At 39.0% G+C, this 22,356-nt stretch overlaps 1 protein-coding gene across 1 annotated transcript; it reads left to right on the top strand.

The window, feature by feature from the left end:
* Positions 1-969: 969 nt before the first annotated feature.
* Positions 970-1,586, top strand: LOC138887857 (secreted RxLR effector protein 161-like). The gene is made up of 2 exons (XM_070169648.1): positions 970-1,076; positions 1,283-1,586. Exons 1-2 carry the CDS (start codon positions 970-972, stop codon positions 1,584-1,586), a joined length of 411 nt encoding a protein of 136 aa, XP_070025749.1.
* The last annotated feature ends 20,770 nt before the right edge of the window (positions 1,587-22,356 follow it).

Here is a 22,356-nt window from a genome sequence, read left to right as displayed (position 1 = left end):
AAATACCATGGACTGTCTCTCACTGAAAGCCCTGCAAAAAAGGGAATGTATCCTATATATATATATATATATATATATATATATATATATATATATATATATATATATATATATATATATTTAAGGAAAAGGGGTACATTCACAGTGTTGAAAATATGGAAAGTATGTGTCACACTCAATTGATAACGTGTGCCATGTGAGCTGCCTGAAGCACAGTCTCTTGAGTGTGTCTCAAATCTATGATAAAGGGAGCAAAGTAGAGTTCTTATAAAAAATGCGCGCAGTTACCAATCTGGTAACTGGTGAAGTAGTCGTAGTCGCCAAAAGAACAAGAACATCTACTTCGATGACCTTAAATCCTTACAAACTAGTGATATGAGCTACTTAAAGGCTATTGACAATGATGCAAAACCTTGGCATAAAGGATTGGAACACTCAAGGCTCTCACTTCTGAATGATTGATTCAGAAGAACCTGGTTCGTGGGCTGCCAAATTCAAAATCCACTTGGATACTGCTTGTTGGAGCAAAGGAAGAGACTTTTGAAGTATGTGCGACACTTGTCAGGAAGATCCAAGTGGAGACGGAAGTGAAGGAAACACGTATCAGATCTGACCACAGGTGCCAAGATTTGATGAGTCTTGTAATAGAAATGGGATCACTCACAACTTCTCAGCACCAAGGACTCCACAGCTAAATGGCATTGTTAAAAGGAAGATCAAAACTCTGGAAAACATGGAATGGATAATGCTCATTGATAGGGGAATCACAAAAATTTCTGGGCAAAAGAAATAATCGAGGCTTGCTACTTTGTGAACAGGTGTATAATCAGGTCCCTCCTAAATAAAACCTCTGTTGAGTTGCTCAATAGAAGAAAACCAAAGATAACTCATCTTAGAAACTTTGGATGCAAGTACTATTTTCTCAACAACGGGAAGGACCAGCTCGGAAAGGTTGATATGATGAGTTAGATGAAGGAGACAGGTGAAGACGATGCAACATCCTCTTTCACTTCTCACAAGGAACCTGGTACTTCTTTTACTACCATTGAAGCTAAAGAAACTGTTGGATATATAGTGTAAGGTATTCCACAAGTAGCAGAACAAGGAGTGCAGGGAAATCCACTTAATTTATCCAATTTCTCCACTAATCAAACTTCAGTCCCACCTGGAAACATAAAATCTCCCATCTACTTGATAACGTAATCACTCATCTTCATTCTGGATTTAGACAAGAATAAAAAATTAAAAAAAAATCTTAGCCCCTTTTGTATTTCTATTCCAGACAGAACCCAAAATCAAATCCCAAGGAATCTTACTTGAAGGTTGCCAAAAGAAGTTTGAGACACCTTAAGGAAACACAGGACCTGGTCCTGTATTACCCCTCAGGTAACAGTTTTAATCTGATTAGGTATGTTGATGCTAACTATGCAAGTTATCTTGTGGACAGGAAAAACACTTCTGGAATGGTTCACTTGCCAGGGTCACGTCTCATCTCTTGGGGCACAAGGAAGCAAAACTCAGTGGCTCTTTTAATAGCTGAGGCAGAATACACAGCTGCCGTATCCTGTTGTACTCAACTCCTATGAATTAAGCAGCAACTGGAGGATTTTGGGGTATTTACTAATGGTGTGCCTCTTCTATATGATAATATCGATGCACTCAACTTGATCAAGAATCCAGTTCAAAAAAACATATTGATGTGAGGCATCATTTTCTGAGGAACAATGTGGAGAAAGGGTTGATCTGTATAAAGTTTTGCAGCATAGAAGACCAAATTCCAGATATCTTCACCAAAGCCTTGAGTAGGGAACATTTTGAAAGAAATAGGGTGAAGCTGGGGTTATCAAAGTCTAATAGAGAACCTGATTCTCCATCAGTTGGCTATGAAAACCACCTTCGGGTAAAATTAGCTAAAGTGTTTTCTGGCCAAGCCTAACTCATATCGATACCGTTGCAGGTAAACATGCATGACGATCATAGAAGCTAAAGGTAAAATTATGAACTGCGAAAGAAGAGCTGCTAAAATCTTTTTCAAAAACACTGTTGGGGCATTAGGTTCCTGTACCACAGGTTAGTAGTAATGTATTGTTTTGCATGCTTTCTCAAAAAAGGGTTAACAAAATTAATTCAATTTCCACATCATCCGACTTTTCAAAGTCTACATATCATGTCTTGTCTTTCAAATCCCTTCATCCCCTCTGCACGATAATGTTTTCCCACAAACCTACCGTCGTTTTCAGGACTGTTCAGAACCTGTTTCTCTCTCTTCTCATCATTAGCCATTCTTCCCATAAAACTCTCTTTCTCCCTCACAGCAAGTCATGAACCTTCATCTCTTCTGTATCTATGTGATCTTCTCTTCACGTCTCTCTCACTCTACTTACCCACCAAATACTCCTATAATGGCAATCGAACAATTTCTTCCCTCTCTCACCATTAACACCACTCCCACTTCTCTATCATCCTTAAAGTCATCTCCAGAAATTCACTCTTCCACTCTTTCCAATGCCACTATACCCACACCTGTTTCCTCTTCACTTCCTATAGTTTTTCCTTTTCTATCAAACCTTGTTTCCCTTCCATGTATTGAAAACCCCATGTCTCCTTATCCCTCTGACCTCATCAAAGAACACTCAAGAGGTGTTACCTCTCAGGTGTCAGAGGTCTCTAAGGATGATCCTGATCAGTATCTGAACTTCTCCATTTTGGACTTAGTGGCTCTTATAGAGTCACCAGAAAAGGAATCAGCGCATAACATCTTGGTTATCGCTACTGAGAGTCTGATGAATGAAAGAGCATATCTCTTGTCTGATTATCAGGGGGAAGAAACTCCATTCCTAGGTGATGAAAGACCTATAGTGCTCTTCGAGTCTTTAACCCATGAAACTGTCCCAAGAAAACCTGCTAGAGAACCTGATTCGTTTCCAAATAAACCCACTGCTGAACCTCTTGATTATCCTAAGCCCTTAGAATCCTCTTCCAAGTCACCCACTATCAGGTTGCAGCAGAAAGAGGGCTACGAGTCTACCTTGCAGAAAAGTAAGAGGAGTGACAAGACAAGGAAAAGGAGGTTAATGAAACAAGAGGAATTTGTGACTGACAGAAGTATTCCAGTGGATGAGGTTGACAAAGATGCTCTAAAGGAACTCAGTTCCTTAGTAGAACGACCTATAAAAATCCAGAAGTCTGTGGATGGAGCTTCCGATGAAGCTATTGAAAAACAAAGTGGAACATCCGTAATGGGTAGTAGTAAGTCTAAGAAGAGTACAGTTGAGCAAGCTATGTCTGAAGGAGATACTGTAGGGCTTGCAAGTTGGAAAGCGAAATCTGTTGAAGGATGTAGAAAATGAAAATGGGAAACTATAGGGGAACCTGGTTCTCTAAAGACCATACCTAGTGTCAGCGATCTTCGGGAGGAGAGATTGAGAATTCAGAAAGTCTTCTAGGGGCGTACGTTTGATCCGGAAATTTCAGAGATGGCTGGTATGAGGCAAATTCTAGAGATAGTAGAATTTCAGCAATGGGAGCACTTGTTTCAGGAGAACATGCCTATGGTGTACGAAGATGCGGTACAAAATTTCTATGCATCTCTCTTCACTGTTAAGGGGGATCACATCTGTGCGCTAGTAAATGGAGTAGAATTGTACTTGGCGCTTCAGCATTGGGGAAAGTTCTCCAAATTCCATGTGAAGTAATGTCCTCAGTCAAAGGTATCTGTGGTGCCAACTTTAGGAGAGCTATCATGAAAGAGCAAGCTATTCAGCATAGGGAACATGTGCATAAGGAGGTACTACTTCCTAAGTATCAGCTTCTCTTTGATCTACTTAACAAGGTGCTTTTACCTCGTTTTGAGAGGCGGTCTATTGCTACAAAGTCTGATCTGGTCTTAATTGAGGCTCTTGATGAGTTTATCCCAATCAATCTGCAGCAATCATAATAGATCATATGCAAAAGGTAGCAAACATTAAAGGTGGGAATCATGGGCTACCATATGACTTTCTCCTCACTCAAGTGTTTAAATTTTACAAGGTCCCTTTGGGCAATCCCAGAGTGGGCACACACAAGCAAAGCTTCTCTAAAACCACTCTGGAAGAATGTGAGTGCATAGAAAGGGTTGGTGGAAACATCTTGTAACGGTCCGACCGGTCGTTTTGAGCTTTTGCACTTCGCTCGCCAGTTCTCGGGCATGACTTGCCCCGTGTGGTGTATTATGACTTATGTAAATCGTTGGTGTGGGGTTTCAGGTTAATCAAAATGAATTTGGAAGAACAGTCTCAGTTGAAAGCTTAAAATTTGAAAGGTTTGACCAAGATTTGACTTGTGTGTATTTGATCTCAGATTGGAATTTTTATGGTTTGGTTAGCTCCGTTAGGTGATTTGGGACTTAAGAGCGTGATCGAAATGCATTTTGGAAGTCCGTGAAAGGTTTAGGCTTGAATTGGCAAAATTGAGATTTCGGTATTTTTCCGGTTGATAGGCAAGATTTTGATATAGGGGTCGGAATGAAATTCCGAGAGCTGCAGTATCTTCGTTGTGTCATGTGAGATGTGTGTGCAAACTTTCAGGTCATTTGCACTAGATTTGATAGGCTTTTTGATCGAAAGCATAATTTAAGAGTTCTTGGAGTTCTTAGGCTTGAATCATATGTTAAATTGGTGATTTGATGTTGTTATGAGCATTCCGAAGTTTTAAACAAGTTTGAACAATGCCATAGGATGTGTTGGTACAATTGGTTTGAAGTTTCGGGTAGGTTCCGGGATGTTTTAGGCCGAAAATCATAATTGTAGCAGGTCCAGAAAGGTTGCAGGCCTCGGAACCCACCCACGCGGTCCACAAAAAAACGTATGGCCGCGGTATGTGTTGTGCGGACCGTACAAAATGAAGTGTGGCTGCGGTAGGTGCTGTGCGGACCGCACAAAATGCAGTGCGGCCGTGGTGGGGGACATTTCACTGGTCCTACTTCGGAAGCTCATATCTTTTGATCTACATAGAATTTTGAGATGATTCAAAAACAAAAGTTGTAGCCTTTCGTGTCTAGTTTCTAGAAAATTATAGATATCATAATTTGGACATCTATAGCGAACTTTATGGCCAAAAGACTAAAGCCTGTCACTGCAGAGGAAAATCTGTGCGGCCACGGTCATTTTTGTGCGGACCGCACTAGTTTTGTGCGGACCGCGGTCGACTTTGTGCGGTCCGTGGAGGTGAACATCTGTGGGGTACTCTATAAATACAATGTTTTGGGTTTTATTTGATATTTTGACCTAGAGAACTCGGATTTTGGCAATTTTCGAAGGTTTTTTAAGAAATTCATCGGAGTAAGTGATTCTAACTCAGATTTGGCTAGTGTACATGAATCTATCATTGAATTCATCATTTAATTCGTGATTTGGGATGGAATTTGGGAAGAAATTGTAAAATCTTTCAAAAATGTAAATTGATAATTTGATGGACCAAATGGTATCGGAATTGGATAATTTTTGTATGGTTAGACTCGTGAGAGTATAAGAATTTTAGTTTTGTGAATTTTGTCAAATTCTGAGATGTGGGCCCGATGGTCAGGTTTGACCAATTTCAGGAATTTTGTGGTAATTTGATTATTTTTGAGTGGGCTTTGTTCCCTTAGCACATTTTGATGGTTTTGTACTGATTTCAACTAGATTTAGAGCATCCGGAGGCCGACTCGAGAGGCAAAGGCATCGCGGGCTAGAGTTCGGACCGGATAGAGGTGAGTAATGATTATAAATGATGTTCTGAGGGTTTGAAACCCCAGATTGCACATTGTAGTGCTATATTGAGGTGAGACACACGTTTGACGATGAGCGTGGGGTCGTGTACTATTGGGGATTGTGACTTGGTCCGTCCCGATTGATGTTTTTACCGCGTATTTGACTGAAAACTAATTGATATCATCATTATTTGGGCTGAATGCCATATTTGGGCCTAGTACCAGCTATTTGAACCCTTTGGGGATTGTTGTTGATATTTTCTCATTGTTTTGATTTTATAGTTGAACTCAGTCATGTTATTTTCCACTGTTTTCAAAACTCAGTCAAGTTTATTTTGCTTTAACACTTGAAATGATATTTCAAACAACATTTTGGGTTGAGCATCATGTTTTACTGTTGCCCGAGTAGCTTATGTGATTTTTGGACTGAGTAAGGCCGAGGGCCTGTATTGTGAGGATACTTTTGGATCGGGCTGCATGTCGCAGCAGTGAAATACTGATTTGATTATATGGCCGAGGGCCTGAGATATGTACGCCACAAGGTGGCTTGTTGATTGATATGAGATGCCACGCGATGGCTTGATATTACGCTTGGGCCGTAAGGGGCCCCTCATGGAGTCTACACACCCCCAGTGAGAGCGAGTACCCATTGTGATGTGAGATATAGCCCGAGGGGCTGGTACTATTCTGAGATTGTGCCCGAGGGGCGAACCTTTATGTGTTTATCTTCTTAATTGCCTGTCATTACCTATTGATTGTGTATTTGTGCCCGAGGGGTGGATTTCTGTGCTTATCGGTACTAATTGTTTGCATTCGTTTGCATAACTATTGAAAAAGTCATTTCTAAAGAAGTTTAAATTGAGCTAAGATATTTTAAGAGATTTTTACAGCTTCACTGCTTTCTTACTGGTTTTGAACTGCTTCTATACAGTATCTTGAAATGTTTTACGTGATTTATTTCCTTCAGTCTTTATTTATTATTATTACTCGCTGAGTAGTACTCACATTACTCCCTGCACCTTGTGTGCAGATTCAGGTATGTTTTGGCTGATCGGAGGCAGAGTCATCAGAGTTTAGCAAGGTAGCTGCCGGCGTTCGCAGCACTGCTTTTCTCTCTCTTCTTTTCATTAGACTGCATTTGTACACTCCAGGCTTTCAGTTGTATTTATACCCTAGTACATGCTCATGACTTGTGACACCCCAGTTAGGGCTGTGTTGGGTTGTACTTCCGCACCTTATTGACATTATCCGCTACTTAGTATTGCTATATCATGTTTTAGATTGCTTTTATGATATTTAACTGTTTAAAAAGTGAATTGGGTATAATTGGCTGGCCTTGTCCTCACGAGAGGTGTCATCATGACCGGGTTCGGGTTTAGGGTCGTGAATGCCATACTAGAAACTCAGCTCAGTCAATCGGTTAAATGACTCGGTTCTGTTAATGAAGCAGTTGCCCGCCTGACAAAGAAAAATGATAAGCTTCACACAAAACTGCTTGAAGATCAATTGTCTGCAAATGCCCGACTAGACCTAGTTCTCAAAACCCGTGCTGCTTCTCTCTCCTAGTCTTCCTCTTCTAGTGCCTCTTAGATACCCTCTAGTGACAAGCGTCTTCTGTTATGATGTTTTGTGGCTGCTGTTTCCATTTTTTATCTCTTTGCTGATGGTATGCTGGATTTCACCATCACTGTTCATGTTTTGCTCAGTCCATTGTTAATATCAATGAAACAACTCCTCCTTTTGCCTGTACAATACTGTTTTCCTTTGGCTTCTTTTTTATTTTTGTCATGTTGCATGTACATATATGGCATGAGTTGGCTGTGTCAGACTTCTTTATGTTGTTTGCCTGCTTATGTATTTTTTTTAATGATGCCAAAATTGGGAAAGATAGATAGTAGATAGTAGTGCATGCATTGTGATATTAGGTGGATGTATTATCAACGGGGGATAGTAGGTGGATGTATTGTCAACGGGGGATCAAAAGCAAAAGGTCAGGGGGAACTTGTAAAAAATTAATTCAAAAATAGGGGATCTGATTAAGGGGGAATCAAAAGCAAAAGGTCAGGGGGAACTTGTGATGTTCTGGGTACCTCATCTGGTTATTTCTGCTCTAAACAAATACTATCAAAGCCTAAGTTTGTCATCATCAAAAAGGAAAAAATTGATGGGTTTTCAATGTCTTTGCCTTATGCTTCTTATGTTTTGATAATCTAACAAACTTATTGTTAAGAACTAAATAGAGAACCTGACTCACTTGGTACACCTCTCAAATGAATAAAGTCCAGTCTGATCCCCAGCAAATGAACCACTACAAAGAGGAACACAACATGGACCTAATCTCTTAGTGTTCTCTGACAGAAGTACAAGTCAACAATAACTGGAACGCAAATGCAGAAAGTGACTGTCTGCAACTGTACATGCAACAGTGTAACAGATAATGAGGCAGTCACTTCTCATTGGGATGAAGCGTGTACCAAGAATTGACATCACCATTGTGATGTCTTTGGTAGTATAACAACCTAGTGCAAGGCAAAAGATATTCACTTGAGCATTTAGTGATATTCTCTCAAGCAGTAAAGTATCCATCCAACATTGAAGTCACAAGTGTGTCAAGAACAAGAAGACAACTCCACTAAAGGATCAGTTTCATAATGAGTCTATGTGTATCCGTAGTTGAGTTGTAATCTTGTTATTTGTTCTTCATTGTAACTCCTATCTTGCTTTCTTAGAAGTTGTGTTTTAGGAAACCCAAAAATCACAAATCCTCTAAGTTTGTGTTGTGACTAGAGTTAGTCATAAGTTAAAGTCTTTGTAACTAGAGAGTGACAAAGTGGTTTGTGGTAAGAGTATCACAAGTTAGTTAAGTTAAAGTCTTTGTAATAGAGTCATTATAAAGTGTCTTGTAATAGTGAGATTACAAGTTAGTGAAGTTGAAAGCCTACAAGTGTAGGTCGTGGTTTTTGTCCCCTTGAGTGGGATTTTTCCACGTAAAAATCACGTGTCTCTTTTACTGACTGCTTCATAAGTATTCTCAGTAGAAACTCATAGAGGATCAGGTGCTCTATAGTTTGGTGGGCTCAGATAAGCTATCAGAGATAAGTACAGTTCCTGGTCCATCTGAATCTTTTAGGAAGAGTGGATGATTGTGAGGAAGATTCGCGATTTCATCATCCACCATTGTTGAGCTCAGCTGTTCTTCGATGCTTCAAAAAAACTTGAGAATTACTACCGATCCCGCAATCGCTGCTCTAATACCATGTTATAATGTGGAATTACTGTGAATTTGAGCTAAATCTAACACATGCGATGATCAATGCAAGCTTATGAACTAGAGAGAGAAGCTAGCGAGAAGAAGGAGAGGAGCTTCATTTCTTTCTGAGTTCGTTATAAGAAAGAATACAAAGTTTTTGGAGGAGGTGCACTGTTATAACCAACACATGTGCACCTCTTAACTAACTAACACCTTTAAGCCCCTAAAGTTTATACAATTATATTTTGGTCCACACTACTCTTCTAATCTCAATACTATCCTTAGTTTTGAAAGTCTATTCGTTCTTACGATGCATTTAAATTAAGTGTCTGGTTTATCGGTCGATGAAATTGAAATGAATCATGAAAAAATAGAAGACAAAAAAAAAAAAGCTAGGTGATTTATTTAAATTTAAGCATTGAGGATCAAAATTATCTGATACATATATTAGTGAAAGGTGGCGAATAGTTGATAAACACACGACTGGTCTGAATACCACTGTGATTAAGAAAATAAAAAAAAAACCTATGGTTCTTATCCTCATCATATAAGGTGGACATAGTAAAGGATCGTCTATTAACCAGTAATCAGAATTGGTGGTTAACATAAACCATAAGATCCTATAGCATAAATTTAATTAACCATACAAACAACCCTCACCAAACTTATTGCTTTCGTTTTTTTTCTTTTTTACATTGATGGCTTAATCAAATTACTTTAGCTTTTATCAATTGTTTGACTTTAGCTTGATTAACTTTATATTCTTCTCAAGCAAGTACCAACTCTTAATAAAATTCACTAAGCGTGACTTTTAAATTACTAACATTTGGTGCTTTCGGGTGGCTGCGTTTAGATAAAGCATAATAATGGTAAAAGAATTTATAAAAATCAATAATCTGGTTAGGATTGATTTAGAGAATAATTACATGATAAAGCAGGTGAGGTGTCATCAGCCAATGCCAGATTATTTTCCAAACAACAAGCTCTTGGGTTCAATGCAAAGAAAAAGATATTGAAAATTTTACATATATTATGTGGTATTATGGATGAGATTACCATCGTCGCTAATTAGAGGTCTCCGGTTCAAGTACTGGAATTAAAAATTTTATGTTTCCTCTTAAGTGGATCATATGCGACGCAAATCTGAATTAATCCATTTAGTGCAGGTTTCGGATTTCCAAATGATTAAATTAAAAAATAAAATTTTATTTAAGAGCACGTTGAATGCTAATATATCATGAATGTACAAATTGGTTACTGATGCTGGTGGGGTGGGGGCGGGGCGGGGGTGGGGGTGGGATTAACATTGTAATTCATATTCTTCTTTCTTGAACTCCTTTTGTTTTAGTATTGATCTAATGGTTCAGCAATTAATTTGCTTTAGTTCTAAGCTATTAAAAATCCAGGATATATTGAAACTAATTATCAGAACTTGTTATCATTGAATGTGAGGAGCAATCAAATTGAATTTATAGACTAATTAAATTACTCTAAAGAACTTGTGAATGTGTATGTTTTTCATGTTGGCAATCGTTGTGCGTTCGCACGTGTTGGAAAATTTTGGTGCGTATTTATAGTTTGTTCTTTTTTAGAACACAATCTAATTCAAAGTAAAATATTTCTTTCTCAAAAATATTATTCTAAAAGAGAATCCGAACAAATTATTATGTTTTTCAATTCAAAAATAGGTAACCAAAAAACAATTTGAAACTTGTTATGAATAGAATTGTAATTAGTGTGAATGTCTATCTTGTAGAGAGTTTTACTTTGTGGCTAAGTCATTTTTCCCCTATAAATATTACTCCATTGTAAATCATCCCAAAATTCAATAAGAATTTTCTCTCTCTTTCTATGCAATATTGTTCTTCTTCTTTTATTGTTTTCATCTCACGTTATCAGCACGAGACTCTACCGTCTCAAAAAGCTCTTTGAGAAGACTAAGGTATAACTTTTCTCCCCTTTAAATTATGACTGATATTATGAAAAGAAATTTCGTTGCCCTTGAAATTTCGGGCAAGAACTATATGACATGGGTATTGGATGCTGAAATCCATTTAGATGCAATGGGTCTTGGAGACGCCATTAAAGACAAATAAAGTATTCACCCAAGAATGTGCTAAGACCTTGATTTTCTTGCGTCATCATCTTGATGAAGGGTTGAAAATAGAATATTTCACAGTCAAAGATCCACTTGTTTGTGGAATGGTTTAAAGGAAAGATATGACAACCTAAAGTTGGTCATTCTTCCACAAGCACGATATAATTTGGCTCATCTAAGGCTCCAAGACTTTAAGTCTGTTTCTTAATACAATTCGGCGATGTTCAGAATTACTTCTCAATTAAAATTTTGTGAAAATAATATCACTGACTATGATATGCTTGGAAAAACGTTCATAACGTTTCGTACCTCCAATATGATCCGTAAAAGCAAAATAAGAGTGCATGCAAGTATTTCGGTATTATCTATAAATCTCCAATCACAATGATGTCTAACATGTTTCTTGTTCTTTCCGACCCGCATGAAAATACAAAAATCAAGAAACTGTTTTGTGCCTTGACAATCTTATTCATAGAAGAAAAGTAGCATATCCATAAGATGGACAAACTTTAATAGCCTGATATGATGATTCAGGAGCACTAATTATTTTTACATCTGCAAATTATGCTTCATTATTTCCAACTCTCCACCATGAATACAAGATATAGCTGAACAACGCCAGTTAACATAAAAAAAAAGTATTTTTATTTTCTTTTCAACTTTTAAAGATTAAAAAAAAGTTTAACCAACATATATTTAATCAGCTAGACTTCACCTAGTAGGATAACTTTATTTTCTGATATTTGTTGTCATGTCTCTAATAATAATCTAATAGAATTCGTGGCATACTTCACGGCAAACAGTAAGTCGGAGTCAAAAAGATGTATAAGTTGTGTACATGACTTCACTTGAGAGATCACTAGTTATTTTAAAGTTCGACGAACTACCTATACAACGCATTAAATGAATAAGTCATTGAGTATATTTTTGAATGACCCAATTTTCTCTGTATTTCCTTACTGTAAAGCATAATTGCATTATTTTTGTCATAATCAGAGTTGCTCGAAATTGCATTAAAAGATCATTATTGAATTATTGATTTAACTTTGTTTCTTTTCCTTTTTTTATGAAAATACTAATGTTTATTTGTGTATTTCTTTTGTATGTCAAACCATGAGAAGCAAATATGGATATCTCACGAAGCAAATTTGGATCAATGTTTAATTTTAAAAACATTTGTTTAGTTGATTCATGTACGACATATGCAATATTAAAAGAGAAAGAATATTTCTCTCATTTAAGTATGTGTAAGGCAGATGTTACTATAATTTCTGGTAGTAGTAATTTAATTGAAGGCTCTGGAAGAGCTACTATAACTCTGCCTAAGGGAACAATACTTATCATAGAGAATGCAATGTTCTCCTCCAAGTCCAAGAGGAACTTATTGAGTTTTAAAGATATCCGCCGAAATGGATATCATATTGAGACAATAGATGAGAATAATCTTGAATATCTCATCATTTCCAAAAATATCTCTGGGCAAAAGAGGGTTATTGAGAAGTTTCCATCTTTATCGTATGGCCTGTATTGGACAAGAATTAGTGCAATTGAGGCACATTCTATTGTAAACCAAAAGGTTACTGATTCCAATAATTTGTACTTTGGCATGATCGATTAGGACACCCTGGATCAATTATGATGAGACAAATTATAGAAAACTCAAATGTGCATCCATTAAAAAATTTAAAAATTCTTTTAAATAATGAATTTTCTTGCACTTATTGTTAGCAAGGCATACTTATTAGACCATCACCACCAAAGCTTGGAATTGAGTCCCCTGCATTTTTGGAACGTATACAAAGGGATATTTGTGGACTTATTCACCCACCTAGTGGGTCGTTTAGATATTTTATGGTCTTAATAGATGCACCTTCTAGCTAGATGGTCTCATGTGTGCCTATTGTCATCTCTCAACCTTGCGTTTGCAAAATTAATGGCATAAATAATTCGATCGCGGGCGCAATTCCCCGATAATCCAATTAAGTCTATTAGACTTGATAATGCTGCGGAGTTTTCATCCCAAACATTTAATGATTATTTCTTATCAATTGGGATAAAAGTGGAACATCCTGTAGCTCATGTTCACATTCAAAATGGCCTTCTAGAGTCTTTAATTAAACGTCTGCAATTGATAGCAAGACCGTTACTCATGAAAACGAGGTTGCCCACTTCTGTTTGGGGTCACGCCATTTTGCATGCAACAATGCTAGTTCGTCTCACACCGATAAATTATCATAAATATTCCCCGTTGCAATTAGTTTTGGGTCATGAACCAAATATATCCCATTTAAGAATTTTTGGATGCGCAGTATATGTGCTTGTAGCACCGCCATATCACACCTAAATGGTTCCCCAAAGAAGGTTAGGAATATATGTTGGGTTTGAATCGTCCTCCATTATTCGCTACCTTGAAACATTAATGGGGGATTTGTTTACTGTACGATTTGCAGACTGTCGATTCGATGACATACTTTTCCCAAAATTAGGGGGAGAAAATGGTGAAACAAAACGGGAAATTTTGTGGAAAAAACCATCATTATCTCATCTTGATCCACGTGCCTCTATTTGTGAAAAAGAGGTGCAAAAGATTATCCATTTGCAGAGAATAGCAAATTAAATGCCAGACACATTTACGGATCTGAAAAGGATAACAAAATCACATATCCATACAGAGAATGTTCCAATCCGTATTGATGTCCCTATTGGACAATCTTCTAGTGTTATAGTTAATGAGTCAAAAGTACGCCTAAAATGTGCCAGACCATTAGGTTCTAAGGATCGAAATCCTAGAAAAAGGAAAGCAAATGATCAAAATGACACTAAGAAAGAGTCGCGTGAAAGAATTCATGATTTAACCAATCTTGAGATTCATGAGGAAATCACTTAGCCTGAGACTCAAGAAAATAAGGAACTATCAATAAATCCAATCGATATTGAGACAAATTTGAATCGCGTGGATATAGTGGTGGATTATGTCTGTGCATATAATGTTGCATCTAGTATTATGCAAGATAGTGATGATCTTGAACCTCAATCTGTTGGAGAATGTCAACAAAGATATGATTGGCCAAAATGGCAAGAAGCAATCCAATCAGAGTTGAATTCACTTGCAAAACGTGAAGTTTTTGGGCCTATAGTCCAAACACCTAATGGTGTTAAGCCTGTTGGCTATAAATGGTCTTTATATGCAAGAGGAATGAGAAAAATGAGGTACAAAGATATAAGGCACGCCTTGTTGCACAAGGATTTTCACAAAGGCCTGGTGTCGATTATGAAGAGACATATTCACCCGTTATGGATGCTACAACGTTCCGTTATCTCATTAGTTTTGCTGTCCATGAAAAGCTAGACATGCATTTAATGGATGTGGTTACCGCCTACCTTTATGGCTCACTTGATAATGAGATATACATGAAAATTCATGATGGATTTAAAATGCCTAACGCACATAATTCAAACCCCGGGAAATATTTTCAATCAAATTGCAAAGATCTTTGTATGGTCTAAAGCAATCAGGAAGAATGTGGTATAATCGAAATTTGTTGTACTTTCCGTATATCCTGATGACATAAACCTTATTGGAACTCCTATAGAACTCCAAAAGGCAATTGATTATTTGAAGAAGGAATTCGAGATGAAAGATCTTGGAATGACAAAATTATATCTTGGTTTGCAAATTGAGCATTTGGCAAATGAAATTTTTGTTCATCAATCTGCCTACATAGAAAAGGTATTGAAATCATTTTACATGGATGGAGCACATCCATTAAGTACTCCGATAGTTGTTCGATCACTTGATATGAATAAGGATCCATTCCAACCTCAAGAAGAGAATGAAGAGCTACTCGGTCCTGAAGTACCATATCTTAGTGCAATTGGTGCACTAATGTATCTTGCTATTACTACAAGGCCTGACATAACATTTTTAGTTAATGTCTTAGCAAGATATAGCTATGCTCATACATGGAGACATCGAAATGGAATCAAACACATATTACGGTATCTAAAAGGAACTACCGATATGGGCTTATTTTATGGCAATAATTGCAGTCTTGATCTTGTTGGTTATGCCGATGCTGGGTATTTATTTGACCCACACAAGGCTTGATCTCAAATAGGCTATGTGTTTACCTATGGTGGCATTTCCATATCTTGCGATCGACTAAGCAATCAATTGTGGCTACTTCATCTAATCATGCTGAGATAATTTCTATTCATGAAGGAAGTCGAGAATGTGTATGGTTGAGGTCTATAATACATCTTATTCGAGACAAATATGGTTTGAAGTGTGACAAAACTACCCATGAATTTGTATGAAGATAATGCAGCATGCATAGCCCAATTGAAGGGAGGATTCATAAAAGGAGATAGGACAAAGCACATTTCACCAAAGTTATTTTTCACAACAAAGCACAATTCTAAGGTTTCACTCGTTAGAATTTTTTTCCATTGGATTTTATTTTAGTTAAGATTTTAACGAGGCACATTACTTATTGAGTAGACATTCAAGGGGGAATGTTATGAATAGAATTGTAATTAGAGTGAATGTTTATCTTGTAGAGAGTTTATGTTGTGGCTAAGTCATTTTTCCCTATAAATAGAGGGATCTTATCCCATTGTAAATCATACCAAAATTCAATAAGAATTTCTTCTCTCTCTTTCTCTGCAATATTGTTCTTCTTATTTTATTGTTTTTATCACAAAACTGACTTTTCATAAATAGTTAAACCCTAATCCAAATGCCACACTGGTTTTACAGTCTTTTAACCCTTCTTACTGATTCCCAACTTTTCTTCCCCTCAAACCTTAGCTATTTTTTTAACCTGGCAACCTTGCCAAAGACCGCTATCCAACCTAAGGTGACTCTCAAATTTAAATTCGATAAATTCAATTCTAAAGGTCTAAAATACTAACTCATTGAGCTTCTAAAATCACACATTTATATTTAATACTTGTTGAAATTTTTGAGTAATTTTTATTTGCTTTTATATTTCTATGTCAGAAATATTACGTTCAGTTGAAATCATTACACAAAGGCGACATATGCATCTACCATCAATCGCCGCCGCTAAGAAGGTTGAATGATGGAGGAAGATGGAAAGACATTTATACAAGAAAAGTGTTTAAGGACAATCAAATCCAACTCTAAAGAAGAGATTTCTTAAAATATAAGTGTTAATAAGATGAATATATAAATTTTTAAATAACAAAATTATTAAATAATTGTTACTATACTATATTTGTAAACTAATTCTGGAAAAGATAGAATAACATATAAACAGAAAATGTAAATGAAACAAAAGTTAATCGGAGCCCACTGAATTCACAGTATTTCCTTTAGGAATTTAATCCTGTCACGACCCGGAATTCCCACCCTCGGGAGTCATGATGGAACCTACTAATGTGAGCTAGGCAAGTCAATCCTTAATAGCTTACTTCATTAACAAATCACTTCTTTTAACGATTATCATTGATAGCATGAAAACAGCGAAATTTAATGAATATACGAAAGACTTAAATTAAAGAAAGTGAACAATAATACGGGAATCAACATATGCCTCTACCTAAGAACTGGTGTCACATTACTCACAAATTCTAAGAGTATTAAATACAACCCTTTGAAAGAAAAATATAAACTGTTTATTCGAATACATGATATAACAGACTAAAATAAAGATAGAGGAGACGTTGGGCCTGCGGATGCTTGCAAGGCTACCTCGGTGTCTCACTGGATTGAAAGCTGGCTCCCGCGCTACTGCTGCTATCCAAGACCTAGATCTGTGCAAAAGAGCACAGAGTATAGTATCAGCACAACCGACCCCATGTGTTGGTAAGTTTCTGGTCTAACCCCGGTGAGGTAGTGACGAGGCTAGGACCAGACTCCAGATAAACCTGTGCAGTTATATACTATATGGCGGAAAAGGAAACAGGTAATAAGCAATCAAAACTAGGAAAGGGGAAGCATGCTCCGGGGGTAGCAGATAAAACAGAATATCAAAGAATAGTAAGGAAACTACAATTTAACTTCTAACACGGATAAAGAGAAATAAGGCAACTTTCACTTTCAGTTTCATCTTGTTGCAGGCGTGCAACCCGATCCCATTTCTCATATCTTGTGGTAGGAATACCACCCGCTCCCATTTCAGTACATATTATGGCAGGCGTACCACCCGCTCCCATTTCATTATATCTCGTGGTAGGCGTACCACCCGCTCCCATTTTATTATATCTCGTGGTAGGCGTACCACCCGCTCTCATTTCATTATTTCTTGTGGCTCCTATTTCATTATATCTCGTGGTAAGCGTACCACCCGCTCTCATTTCATTATATTTTGTGGTAGGCGTACCACCCGCTCCCATTTCATTATATCTTGTGGTAGGCGTATCACCCGCTCCCATTTCATTATATTTTGTGGTAGGCGTACCATCCGCTCCCATTTTATTATATCTTGGTAGGCATACCACCCGCTCCCATTTCATTATATCTTGTGCTAGGCGTACCACCCGCTCCCTTTTACATTTCATCACACAATCACAAGAAATCCCTGCAAGGGAACATAAATAATATAATAACTTCCCGGCAAGGGAACACAACAATGTTATAATATTTCCGGCAAGGGAGAATCAGCTATAACTAACCTCAACTCAACTTTTACTCAGTTCAATTATTGAAAATGCTCAATCATAGAAGATCATTAAGTAAAGCACCCAAGTGTCATTTAAGAACACAACAACTTTTAATTTAAGACTCACAGTCATGCTTGACACCAATGTATAGATACTCGTCACCATGCCTATACGTCGTACTCAACAAAAAGCAAGTAGAAAGTATGACTCAACTCCTAATCCCTCAAGCTAGAGTTAGACCAAACACTAATGCATGAATCAACCCCAATGCATGAATCCAAATGAGTTTTCTAAATGAATCAACCCCAATTACATCAATAAGTGCTAAATAAATCAACCCCAATGCATGAAAATGAGTTTCTAAAGTTTTACCCAAAAGTCAGAAATCACCCCCCGGGCCCACGTGGTCGAAACCCGAGGTTTGGACCAAAAACCGATTACTCATTCCCCCACGAATCCAAATATATAATTTGTTTTGAAATCGGACCTCAAATTGAGGTCCAAATTCCCAATTTTAGAAAAACCTAGGTTCTACCCAAAACACCCAATTTCCCCCATGAAAATCTTTGATTTGAAGTTGAAATCATGTTAAAATATGTCAAGGAGTGAAGAAAATGAGTTAGAAATCACTTACCAACGTTTTGGAGAAGAAATATTGTTTGAAAAATCACCTCTTATGTTTTTGGGGTTTTGAAAAGTGAAAAATAGCTGAAATTCCCGTTTGTTTATACCCCTCTCAGATCCCCAGTGCGGACCGCATCAAATGGACCGCGGCCGCACAGCCTCCACCGCGGACCGCACAAAGGCGACCGCGGCAGCACTGGCCCCTCCCTGAAGGCCTGCAGTTCTGCACCCTGGGCGGACCGCACAAAGGCGACTGCGGCCGCATAGCCTCCACCGTGGACCGCACAAAGGCAACCGCGGTCGCACGCGATTTCTCGCGGACCGCACTAGAGGGTTCAGAGACTGCAACTTCCTGAACATGCAACATCTGACTTTCTAAGCCTAAGGCATTCCGGAGCCCACTCGAAACTCACCCGAGCCCTCGAAACTCAAACCCAAGTATACACACAACCTCAAAAACATCCTACGAACATATTCGTGTAATCAAATTACCAAAATAACATCAGGAGCTTCGAACTAAACCTCGATATCACTGAAATTTCTCAAAACTCTTTTAAACATCAAATTTCTCAATTAAGGTCCGGATCGCACCAAACGACGTCCGTTTTTAACAAAATTTCACAGGAATGACTCAAGTCATATATAAGACCTGTACCGGGTGCCGGAACCAAAGTATGGGCCCGATACCATTGCTTTCTAATCAGTTTTCACTTCAAATTTCCTAAAACAATTTCACTTAATAAATTAATTTCTCGGGCTTGGGACCTCGGAATTTGATTCCGGGCATACGGCCAAGTCCCATATTTTTCTACGGACCCTCCGGGACAGTTAAATCACGGATACAGGTCCGTTTACCCAAAATGTTGACCGAAGTCAAGATTATTCCTTTTAACATCAAAACTTAGCATTTTTTTTCACAGAGTTTCATATTTAAGCTTTTCGGCTACGCGCCCAGACTGCGCACACAATTTAAGGCGACTCTAATGAGGTTTTCAAGGCCTCGGAGACACAGAAATCAACTGAAAGCAAGTGATGACCCTTTGGGTCGTCACATTCTCCACCTCTAAAACAACTGTTCGTCCTCGAACGGACAGAAGAAGGAAGTACCTGAGTCGGGAAAAAGATGAGGATAACGGCTATGTATATCGGACTCGGACTCCCAGGTCGATGCCTCAGGAGGCTGACCTCTCCACTGAACACGAACCGAAGGAAAACTCTTCGATCTCAACTGACGGACCTGCCGATCTAGAATAGCCACCGGCTCCTCTTCATAAGATAAGTCCTTGTCCAACTGGACAGTACTGAAATCTAACATGTGGGATGGATCGCCGTGATACTTCCGAAGCATGGACACATGAAATACTGGATGCATGACGGATAAGCTAGGCGGCAATACAAGTCTATAAGCCACCTCTCCCACTCGATCAAGAATCTCAAATGGACCAATAATCCTAGGGCTAAGTTTGCCCTTCTTCCCGAATCTCATCACGCCCTTCTTAGGCAACACTCAGAGCAATACTCGCTCACCAACCATAAAAGCCACATCTCGAACCTTGCGGTCTGCATAACTCTTTTGCCTAGATTGAGCTGTACGAAGCCTATCATGAATGATCCTGACCTTGTCCAAGGCCTCCTGAACCAGATCTGTACCCAACAACCGGGCCTCTCCCGGCTCAAACCACCCAACCGGAGATCGACACCGCCTACCGTATAAAGCCTCATAAGGAGCCATCTGGATGCTCGACTGCTAGCTGTTGTTGTAGGCAAACTCTGCTAAAGACAAAAACTAATCCCACAAACCTCCAAAATCGATGACACAAGCTCGGAGCATATCCTCCAAAATCTGAATAGTCCGCTCGGACTGCCCATCCGCCTGAGGATGAAATGTTGTACTCAACTAAACCTGGGTGCCTAACTCTCGCTGAACTACTCTCCAGAAATGCGAGGTAAACTGCGTACCTCGGTCCAAAATGATAGATACGGGCATACCATGAATACGAACAATCTCCCGGATATAGATATCAGCTAACCTCTCGGATGAATAGGAGATTGCCACAGGAATGAACTGCGTTGACTTGTTCAGCCTATCAACAATGACCCAAGCTATGTCAAACTTTTTCCGAGTCAGTGGAAGTCCAGTAACGAAGTCCATAGTAATCTGCTCCCACTTTCACTCGGGAAGCTCAATCCTCTGAAATAGTCCACCAGGCCTCTACTGCTCGTACTTAACCTGCTGATAATTCAAACATCGAGCCACATATGCAACAATATCCTTCTTCATTCTACACCACCAATAATGCTGCCGCAAATCCTGATACATCTTCGCGGCGCCTGGATGAATAGAGTACTGGGAACAATGGGCCTCCTCTAAAATCAACTCTCAAAGCCCATCCACATTAGGCACCCAAACTCGCCCCTACAATCTCAAAACTCCATCATCACCTAAGGTAACCTGCTTGATGCCTCCACGTTGCAACGTGTCTCTAAGGACACACAAATGGGGATCATCAAACTGTCGATCACAGATACGCTCCAATAATGAAGATCGAGATACCGTGTAAGCTAATACCCGGCTAGGCTTAGAGATATCCAATCTCACAAATCGATTGGCCAAAGCCTGAATATCCAACGCAAGTGGCCTCTCAGCGACCGGAATATAAGCAAGACTGCCCATGCTGGCTGACTTTCTACTCAGAGCATCGGCCATCACGTTGGCCTTTCCCGGGTGATATAAGATAGTGATATCATAATCCTTCAACAACTCCAACCATCTCCTTTGCCTCAAATTCAACTCCTTTTGCTTGAACAAATACTGAAGACTCTTGTGATCAGTGAACACCTCACATGCCATGCCATACAGATAATGCCTCCAAAACTTCAATACGTGAACAATGGCTGCCAACTCTAAATCATGGACCAGATAGTTCTTCTCATGAATATTCAACTGCCGTGAAGCATAGGAAATGACCTTGCCATCCTGCATCAACACTACACCAATACCAATACGGGAAGCATCGCAATAAACTGTGTAAGGCCCTGAATCTGTGGGCAAAACCAACACCGATGCGGTAGTCAGAGTTGTCTTGAGCTTTTAAAAGCTCACCTCACACTCGTTTGACCATCTGAACTGGGCACCCTTCTGGGTCAATCTGGTCATCGAGGCTGCAATAGATGAGAACCCCTCCACAAACCGATGATAGTAGCCTATCAATCCTAAGAAACTCCGAATCTCTATAAGTGATGTTGGTCTAGGCCAGTTCTTGACTGCCTCAATCTTCTTCGGATCAACCTGAATACCCTCTGCTCATACAACATGACCCAGAAATGCAACTGAACTCAGCCAGAACTCACACTTCGAGAACTTAGCATATAACTAACTATCCTTCAGAGTCTGAAGAACCACCCTGAGATGTTGCTCGTACTCCTCCTGGCTGCGGGAATATATCAAAATATCATCAATCAAGACTATCACGAATGAGTCCAAATAAGGCCTGAACACTCGGTTCATCAAATCGATAAAAGCCGCTGGGGCATTTGTCAACCCAAATGACATGACCAAGAACTCATAATGCCCGTACCGAGTGCGGAAAGCTGTCTTAGGGACATCGGATGCCCTAATCCTCAACTGATGGTAGCCAAATCTCAAGTCGATCTTTGAAAATACCTTGGCGCCCTGAAGTTGATCGAACAAATCATCGATTCTCGGCAGTGGATACTTATTCTTGATGGAGACCTTGTTCAACTGCCGGTAATTAATGCACATTCTCATCGAACCATCATTTTTCTTAACAAACAACACCGGCACACCCCAAGGCGAAACACCAGGTCTAATGAAACCTTTTTCAAGCAAGTCCTGCAACTTCTCCTTCAACTCTTTCAACTTAGGCGGGGCTATGCGATACGGCGGAATAGAAATGGGCTGAGTGCCCGGAGCCAAATCAATGCAAACGTCAATATCCCTGTCGGGCGGCATACCCGCGGGTCTAAAGGGAATACCTCAGGAAAATCACGAACCACGGGCACAAAATC

This window comes from Nicotiana sylvestris, chromosome 3, assembly GCF_000393655.2.
Source record: "Nicotiana sylvestris chromosome 3, ASM39365v2, whole genome shotgun sequence".
Lineage (NCBI taxonomy): Eukaryota > Viridiplantae > Streptophyta > Magnoliopsida > Solanales > Solanaceae > Nicotiana > Nicotiana sylvestris.
The sequence above is the reverse complement of the archived record's forward strand: the minus strand, read 5'-3'. Positions and strand labels throughout refer to the sequence as shown.

Coding starts and splice junctions, on each gene's coding strand:
- LOC138887857 (XM_070169648.1), top strand. CDS start 970: ATGAAGGAGACAGGTGAAGACGATGCAACATCCTCTTTCACTTCTCAC. Junction 1,077..1,282: donor GAAACTGTTGGATATATAGT/GTAAGGTATTCC, acceptor TTTCTATTCCAG/ACAGAACCCAAAATCAAATC.